Source organism: Labrus bergylta, chromosome 21 (assembly GCF_963930695.1).
Source record: "Labrus bergylta chromosome 21, fLabBer1.1, whole genome shotgun sequence".
NCBI lineage: Eukaryota > Metazoa > Chordata > Actinopteri > Labriformes > Labridae > Labrus > Labrus bergylta.
The window spans coordinates 3,526,060-3,535,722 of record NC_089215.1 but is presented as its reverse complement, the minus strand read 5'-3'; the positions used below and the strand labels follow the sequence as shown (position 1 = coordinate 3,535,722).

General features: G+C 40.3%; 1 protein-coding gene across 3 annotated transcripts in view; it reads left to right on the top strand.

The window, feature by feature from the left end:
* Window positions 1–1,015: 1,015 nt before the first annotated feature.
* Window positions 1,016–9,663, top strand: part of etv4 (ETS variant transcription factor 4) — a 40,628-nt gene continuing 31,980 nt past the window's right edge. Inside the window, exons 1-4 of one of the 3 annotated variants that reach the window (XM_065949329.1) lie at window positions 1,016–1,245; window positions 1,921–2,011; window positions 2,211–2,258; window positions 4,934–4,978. In XM_065949329.1, coding sequence (XP_065805401.1) covers window positions 1,189–1,245; window positions 1,921–2,011; window positions 2,211–2,258; window positions 4,934–4,978 — 241 coding nt within the window. In that variant the 5' untranslated portion in view covers window positions 1,016–1,188. The other 2 variants (XM_065949330.1, XM_020644975.3) reach the window with 2 other exon arrangements.

Genomic DNA, 9,663 nt, shown 5'->3' with positions numbered 1-9,663 from the left:
TCAGGTTTTTTTTTTGGTGCTCAGTTTTATTGTAAAAGTCTCCTGCAGAGGTAGTGCCACTGTGTTTCCTGCTTGTCAAACAGAGAGGCAGAGACATGAAATGAGGTAAACAAGTTCTTGAGTTTGTCTGGGCACAGAAAGAAAAACATGTCAGGGACTTTCGTGCCAGGGCAGGTTTTTATGAATGGAAGTTTTTTTTCCCCCCCTCCAAACTTTCCCTCTCTCTCTTTTTTGTGAATGAAAAACAACTGGAAAATCCAGTATAAAAGCCCCGCAGCCTTGCCGGGACGTGATTGGCTCGTGTGGCGCGAGCTCCGCCCCACGGTTGCTAGGATCCCGACGACCGGGCCTGTGATTGGCTCGCGGAGGGAACCGAGACTTCATTCATAAGTCAGTGTATTCAACAGGACAAAAGAGGAGAAATTCGAGCCCTTGAAAGAGGAAATGCACCAATCACGAGCTCCGTCTGGCTCCAGCGAGAAAAAGCAAAGTCTCGCTTTTATCGCCAAAATCACGTCTGCTTGAGAAATGACAGCACAGCTGGGGCCCAAAAAGTCACCACATTTCAAATAAAACTCGCTCAAAAATCGCCATTAACCGCGTGTGTCGCTTATTTCTTTTTGAATATGTTTTTATTTTTTTGGGTTCTGTGACTGCACTCAAACGCAACATCTGTTTCCCGTCACAGTTTGAAGCGGCTGGAAAGTGGAGCCTTCATGGTGATCCGTGGGCAGACGTGGCAAAAAGCCCAAAAAAAAAAAAAACGGGCTACTAAATAACACTCATAACTCATACACTCTCCATGACCCTTATTGCGTGTTTTTTAAAACCAGAAAAACACGATTTAAAACGCAAAAAAAATCACTCCCACAGTCCCTCCAGCTGCAAAAATCTGCGTAAATGAAGTGCCTGAGGTGTTAAACTTGATTCACCTGAACTCCAAACACGACGAGACGAGCTGTCTGTCACACACACAAAAAAAAAGAGATTTGTAAAGGAGGGCAGCAGCCCGCTGGGTAATCACTCGCCATCACTTCCCCTCGGTATTTTTTTTTTTGTGAATGGAGCTCATTATGCATGCAGCCTCCACGCAGCTCCATTCACAAGCAGCGCTCCCCTCCTCTCCGTTTGCAAGGCTTGCGTGGATCGCACTCAACTCAAGCCTAAATGACCACAAACGGTTAACGGATGGATTATAAGATGGACGGATATTTGGACCAGCAAGTGCCTTACACTTTAGCAAATGTACGTATGGATGAACTGTGATTGTTTGTGACTTTAAACGCTCGTTCTTTTTTCTTTTTTTAGCTCTCTTTTTTTCAATGACTCCTCCGCTGCTGCTGCTGCTGCTGCTGCTACCGGGCTTTATCCGTCTCCGCGTCGCGTCTGCACGAGTTTTTGCCCCGAAAGCAACTGCATGTCTATGTAGTGCTGCGATAAGAAAAGTAACATTTCTCTCCAGGGTTTTTCCACGCAAAGTATTCACAGCGTTGTGAGTTCTGCATTTCCTAACGTTTAAAAACGAGGTTCACTCTGGTGCGCTGGGTGGAAGTGACAAAGTGTGCCAAATGGTCACTTTCTTCAGACGCAAAACAGCGCGTTTGTTTTTGCCTCCACAGCTGAGCAATGTGTTGTTTTCTAAGGTTGTTCACGTTCACAGAAAGCTGCAGTAGTCCCAACATTCGTATAGGTAACTAAAAGTGTTAGTAGAATTTGTCATGAATATCACTTCTGGGTTCATTTTTGCAAAGTGTTTTTTTTTCTGCTGTTTCTCTCTCTCCCCCCCCCCCCCCCCCCCCCTCCTCCACATGCCATATTAAAAATGCCATTAGCTCCTCTGACACTGATGTTCTACAAATGCCCTGTTGGGAGTCTGTTTTTCTCACTTCTCCTCTCTTTGCATGTTTGCGTTTTTTGCAGAAGTCGCATGGAAATGGGCCCCTAAATAGACTGTTGATGGCAGCGAAAAGGAAATACATGGACACAGAATTGCCCCCTCAGGAATCTGAAGGTAAAGTACAGTGGGAGATCTGCTCTCTTTTTTACATGACGAATGTTTACATCAGTGTCTATCAACCCCAGGCCATGGCATCCCCTGGGTCTCATTTTACTACATTTTAAATACAAAGGATGAAACCAGTATTAGTAAGTTGTAACTGTGGTCTGTCACTGTGCACTCATTACACTTTTCTTTTCATCTCCCTGATCAGACCTCTTCCAGGATTTAAGCCAACTCCAGGAGACATGGCTCACAGAAGGTGAGTCGTGCCTTAAGGCTGCTTTTTACTCCTCTTTGGTGGTGTTTCACGATTTAGAGCAATCATGAGGCTTCATGATGTGTCTGTCTGCAACCTTTGGTTTACAAAGAGTGGCACCTTAAATAAATCAAATACAGCTTGATATCTTCTTTAAATGTAAAGGAAGTATCCACATTTGCTGCTTTCAGTCTTTAAAAAAAAGCTGCATTTGTGACTATTTTTTTTTACATTTGTATCTGTATTTTTTATATTTTAAGGTTTCTGGGTAGAAATGTGAAAATGAAACCAAAAAATAAGACGAATCTCCTATTTTATTCAAATAATACAGATTTATATGTAGTATAGATGCTGCTTTCCATCTCCTGTACATATCAGAATATGAGAATAATTCAGTAAAAAGTGGACAAAATAGAAGATAAAAGACTATTTGTCTCTTTTATTTGGGTTTCTGGATATATTAGTGAGGAAGAATCATAAAAATGTAAACAAACACAGTTTATTATCTTCTGTTTTATTCAGCTTGTAAGAAGTTTGCACATATGCTTCTCTTCATGGAGGACAAGCAGCACATGTTTAGAACTCCAGAGAAGTCGAATGAAATGGAAGTTAATATTCTGTATTTGTATATTCTTATTTTGGGGGATTCCCGATGAATCTTTGGAAATACAACACACACAAGATCTTTTATCTTCTGTTGTCGTCCACTTTGAGGGAATTTGCACATGTGCTGCTTTTCATCTGCGAGTCAGGGTCGAAATCCTTAAAGGCTGAATTAAATATAAAAAATGTTTACTGTTTGTCTCATTTTTTAAAGTTTCTGGATAAATCAGTAAACAGGAAACCCTAAAAAAAAAAAAAAACAGTCTACAAACTTATTGTGCACATTTTCCTGATTTCAGTCGTCCCTGAAAATGTTTTTTTTTTAAATCCCAAATTCTCTGATTTGCACATCTGCTTTTAGGCTGCATCAGTTGACAGTGTGACTATAAAAGCTTTCAATGCACTTCTATTCAAATGCTTCAAAAAATGGAGAAAAGTTGACTCTCTAAGTCGAGCTAAGAGTCCCCAAAACTTTCTGATGCATCCCACGTAGTCATAAAACACACAGAAGAGAAAAAAAAGGGGGAGGCCATGGAGAGCACAGACGGGACATTATTAGCTTTGAGCATGTCCTATTTTGGCCATGTTGGCATGTAGCGTGCGTGCCAGCCTGCAGCCAATGCAAACAAACTGCTTATTTGGCCCATGTCACTCAAAGGCACATAGCGATGAAATGAGGCCCCAGTCAGAGGCAATTGTCAGCTAGTAGACTTTAATAAGTGCGATGATGATGTGAGCCCTAATAGAGTAATTATACTGTACGTCAGGCGAGTGGGGGAAACAACACTGTGTGAGTCACCAGTGTGTGTGTCTGTTTGTGTGCTGCTTTTTAAACCTGCAGCAGGACAGTGAGGGTCTGAGTGTGCGAGGCAGAGCGGGGAGAAGTGCAGCAAGAGGTGTGAACTCAGTTTGTGTCGCTCTGCTCTGATGTGCTTTAAAGGGAAATGCCACTCTTTTTTTTTTAGATTAATGTGATCAGTCCGGTGAGAAGTCAAACCCTCCAAACAGAAATGGTGTGCTTGTTGTCTCCTGTGCAGAATGATGATCTGTTTTAACCAGAATTCAGAGTTTTAAATGTGAATGTACAAGCAGGTTTTTGTCAGATAATCCAAAATATGAAAGGAAATTCATTTTCATGATGATTAATCCCTTTTTAAAACTTAAATGTCACTACCTTAGAGCATGTTTGCTGTAGGAGTTGTGATTGGTGGAAGTCTGCAGCCTTAATTTGAACAAACACAATCATGCAATATGTTGTATTGGTCATGACCTACAGTATGTGTATGACCTGATGTGTTCTCTTTATTGAATCAGTGAAGTCTTGGTCCAGGAGGCAGCTTAAAGACAAGTGAGGTGTAGGAAGTTAAAGTTGAACATTGACATCATTTAGCATAGGGTAGTAGTTGAGCTATATCGCATATCCAAATATTTTAGATCCTTTATGTCCAAAGAGTAAACAACTTTAAAAAACATTTTATTTTTTTACATATATTTCTATTACTCATATCTTGAGTAGGGCTGCTGAGTTAATCGTTAATCGGCCGTTATCAAGAAACGAGCATTTTGCAAAAGTCAGAATTTATCACGATAAGTAAGATAATTTAATTCAATACTTTCTCACTTAGCATGCGTTCATTTAACTTTTTGTTTGGAGGCCTGGGTGTAAGGATCTTTCTTTCACACTAGTTTGAAGCAGTCAGATGCTAGCTAGCAGCTACACTCGGATTAACTTGTGCCAGTTTGAATGTTTTGGATCTATTCTGGATTCAGGAGAGACGTGTTGAAATCACTAGTATAATGTCAAAAATGAAGAACAGCAGATAGCGAGAGAAAAGTGAGAGTTATAAACAATCTGAAATTTTGTTAATTTAGCGCCTTTCAGATATCATTATCACAAATTTTAGCAATGTTTGAAACTTTTTTTACCGAAAATGGATGCCACTTTGATTTATCAATAAGAGCTCATGAACCATATACACTGTCTCTGTTGCTTGTAGCTGATTAAAGTAAAAGTCTGTTAAGGATCCTCATGGCTGTATTCATTTAAAATCCCAATAATGTGGTGTTTCCATCAGACCCATGGACACTGGCTGAGCAACATAAACATGAAGACAACAAAAGTAGGTTTAAATATGAGATATTCCATCCATGATCTTTTACCACTTTTTCCAAACCGTTTGGGGTCACATGGGGGGCTGGAGCTGATCCCAGCTGTCATTGGTGGAGAGGCAGGGTACACCCTGGACTGGTTCAATATGGGATATTGAAAAGATTAAATGTATTTTTTAGAGTACAGAAGACTTTTTATCTAAAGGTCTGAATAGAAAAGATGAGGCATACATGTTCTCTGGTTAAGTGGTGGTAGTGCATAAGTGGTGCTCAGTTTTGTGAAATCATAAGAAGTTTCTCCTTCTAAGAATGGTTTAGTCACTGTTGTGTTGCGCTCGTCATGCAAAGAACACTTCAGGTCAGCAAACTGTGAGGAAGTGAGGACGTTACAATCAGAGACACGCCGTGGCTGTCTTTGTGTCTGGCTTGAGATTTAAATACAGCCCACTCCTGTTAATGTCAAACAATGCTGCCTCCACGTTAGCCTTCTCACCTTTTCTCATGCAGCGTCAAAGAGCCGGCAAGTTCACTTCACACCCTCGTCTCACTCACACACAGACACAGACACAGACACACACACACACACACACACACACACACACACACACACACACACACACACACACACACACACACACACACACACACACACAGACACAGACACAGACACAGACAAAGACGAGAGAGACAGAGCCAATAAAAGTGTTACAATAGGTGTTGCTTCAAAGTTTGCAGCCCATTTGTATTCACAAGATTGCACTGTTAAAGATACTCTTGAAGGTTCAAGTCCCCAAAATAAACCCAAAGTTTCTCACTTTCCTCTCGTATGATGAAGTCTAACATGGGTATGAGTGGTGAAAGTAAACATTAAGACAGAATGGATAGTTATTTTAAAGAGTAGTCATTGGAAAAAAAGGACATTGTTTCTTATTAATTATTTTTTAAAGCTGCTTAAACACATTTCTAACCTGTTGTAAAGTATTATTTTTATGGGTTTTTTGTGCCTTTGTTGGAGAGACAGGAAAATGGATAAAGTCAGAAATCAGGGAGAGAGAGTGTGGGGTCAGATTCAAACCTGGGCTGCCCACTTGGACGACTTTAGCCTCCATACACTAACCACTTCACTGTCAGCGCCCCATATAGAGTCTAAAATCCCATATTTGATCCTGGTTTTATTTACCATGCAGGCTGAGATATTAGCTTTAAAATGCAAAACAGCCTCCGCTCAAGTTGAAGAGATTTTTAGCTCGTGGTGCTCAAAGATTTTACCAAAATGCATTCAAAAGAATTTGTGAAAAACAAAGTTTAACTAATTCAGAATAATCATCATTTAAAGTGCAGTCCTGCCTTAAAACAAGCTTAAAACCAACCATGACCATTTATTCTGCTTGGGTGAGGGGACCCCCAATTTAAGAAGTTGCCCTTTAGTGAAAACAGGGTGTTGGTGTCCAATTTCAAATAAAAAATGTAAAAAATAAAAAATAAAAAAATAAATGAGAAATTAATAATTACTCAACTTTCTTTTATCAGTTTTCTCCAAGTTCTACTTTTATCAAAGACAAATGCTCCTCTGAAAAGGGAAGGGAGTATGAGACACTGATTCTTAAGAGAAAGCTTCTTGTTTTGATCTAAAAATATTTATTCTTGTTGATTTAAATTGGTATAAGAATCACAATTTATGTTCCTTTCAGCCCCATTGGTTTGAGTCTGCAGAGGAAATCATTGAGACAGAAAGCCCTAAATAAAAATAAAACCAAAACCAAAACCAAAAACTCCATGGCCAGACTCGACTGCAAATAAGTCAATCTCATTTGTGTAATTATGGTGAATCAAGCCTTTAAAAAGAGACATTAGTTCATGTACTTTGTTTAAAAATTGAGTGGCAGATTATTGTTGAGTCACAGGGAGAGAAGACGGTGTAAAAAAAGAAAAAGGAGGGGGGAGGAAGATGGAAGTGTACCTTCACTATCAAAGTGTTATTTAACCCTAAGTACTGGCTTGTTTTCAGCTTCCCCAGCTAAGACCTCTCCTTTCCTGTTGCATTAATTAAAGACCTGATCATGACTGATTGCAGTTGTGAGGGATTCACCGAGATTGCAAAAAAGCCGGGTAGCTGGAGGGAGTTTCTTTTTCATTTTTTTCCTGTCAAAGGAGAGCGGAAGCGAGTGAGAGACAGAAAGGGTGAAGCGCTGAATGGCAAGAGTTCAGGAGCTTGTCACATCTTGTCTCATTTTTTGGCCTTTAGGTTTATAGGACTGCGGCTGCTTAGCTCCGCCCAGGATCTCCCACTGAGAGAGAAAAAAAAAAAAAGTCATTCAAGGTGCCTGGAAGCATCGGGGAGAACATGCGTCTGTGCTCGAATAAACACACTTTCCTTCTTGTGCTGACTTGCATCTCAAAGCCCCTGACGACGTGTTCCTGGAAACAAATCATACACACACACACACACACACACACACACACACACACACACACACACACACACACACACACACACACACACACACACACACACACACACACACACACACAGGAAAGTGTACAGACACACACTTTGTTCGAGATGAAGTCTGATGCTCGACCGTATGTGTCTCTGCTCCTCTTTATGAGGTCCAGCATGTTCCCTTTTGGACATGTTGAAACTAGCAGAAATGATTGATCGTTGGGTCTTGCAGAACTAAATATCGGCTCCTGCTCTGTCTCAGACAGCAGCCATATTTCTCCGTCCCCCGAGGGCGAAAGGCAGAAAAGTTAAAAGGGCGTAATATTATTATGGTATAGTAGGCCACAGGATGGAGCATTATATAAGAAATCGATGTAATTTATCTGAACATGCTCTGAAACGCTGTCATCCGGTTTCCTCTGTACAGGAAGGAGGAGTGTGACGACAAGAAAGTAGATTTGGATGTCTTATTTCCTCTTTTTTGTCTCTCGAGCTCTCTGGAGTTTTGGTTTCTGTGTTGTGTGGCATTGATTTCAAAATAAAACGTTGGATGAAGGAAGAGAAAAGACAGCTGAGGTTGAATTTTGAGACAGAGTTAGATGGTTGGACGAGGTTACGCTGACACCCTTCTGATGTAAAGTTACATAAGAACATCTTCTTTTGGGGCCAAAATAGCCAAGTCAGGGGTGCCTGTAGTTTAGCGGTTAGTGTGCCCACCCTATGTACAGAGGCTTAAGTCCTCGAGAGGGGGCGGCTCGGTTCAAATCCGACCTGTGGCTCCTTTCCTGCATTTCTGCAAAAAACACAAAGCCAACATAATAAAGGTTGAAACTGAGAAATGTCATTGTAGTTGTGGAAATGATACGCTAATTTAAAATTTAGAAAAGGTTGGGACAGGGTCACATTTACCAACCATCACCTCCTCTTTGAACCACTCTAAGCATTTGGAAACTGAGGAGACCGGCTTCTTTTATTTTGAAAGTCGAATGTTCTTGTTGTATTTTACGTGTCATACTGCGCCAGACATTTATACCTAAGCATGTTACTAGCTTAATAAATTAACCTAAATAATTTAAGCATTTTATAACTTTAGCAGGCTCTTTTTTTTTTTTTGCATAAAATTCTCAATGGGAATTTATTTTTCCAAAAGCAATGACATAAATCTGTTCAACATTTCATATGTTGTCTCTGTGTTATTTTTAATTTAATGCAGAGTTTCAGTAATCCCATTTACAATCACATGTTTTTATTTACATGTTACACAACATCCGTACCCTTAAGGATAATAATTAATTTCTATTATTTATTGGGGAAAATTGGGAATGTTGGTCCTTTTATCCATTTTCAGTAAGTGCAAGGTGCTAAAGCCCTCACAGTATGGTACCAATTTATTTTGCAGCCCATTTGCCCCTGATTGAGTGCATGTTATTTAATGATGCCCATCAACTTTTCCCTACCAGTTGGCCCATACCATGACGTAAGTGTTAGTCCCAGGCAATGGAAACTCTTTAAAACCCAAAGAAACCTGTAGAGATGGACTTGTGCCAGATTGAAAGGTTGCTAGCTCTGGTTCTGCTTTTACTTTTAAGGGTCATTAAATCAAAAGGTATAGTGCCGACCAAATACCAATGACTGTTGGTGAATTTGACCTCCGAGCCGCTGTTGGCAGTCAAATGTTTTTGGCTTTTCCAAACTGTTTGTGTAACACGATGTCTAAAGCTCGGAAAGCACAATTGTGAATGGGTTTGGATTCCTAAAAAAAAAAGAGCTGCACAATGGTGTCTGTCTAGCTGAGCTGCACCTGGGCTTGGCAATGCTGACTCGGGTTTTTCTCTTCGATCCTAGAGGAGGTTCATTATGAGAGAGTGGCACTGAAATGGACACCAAAGCCGGTCATTATGTATCAGATCAAGATATCACGAGTGTACATATCATTGACTCTTTTCTCAAGTCATTGTAGGTTGGCTGTATATCGTCTCTGTGGGACTCTGAACCCGATATATAATGTATGTTGAGCTATGAAATGTTTCTTAAAAGGAAAAGTAGTGGGATTAAATCTGGTAGAGAACACTAATTCAAAGCAGATTGTCGCCACTTGACAAGAAGATCTACGTAAGTGTTTTAACCTTAACTTGCCCTCGTTTCACTCCCCCACATCTCCACTTCATTCATGTCTGCCTTCCTTGTTTTATTTCCGCTTGTATCTATCCATTCCTCATTTACGCAGCAGATGAAGTCCAGACTTCTTTAACA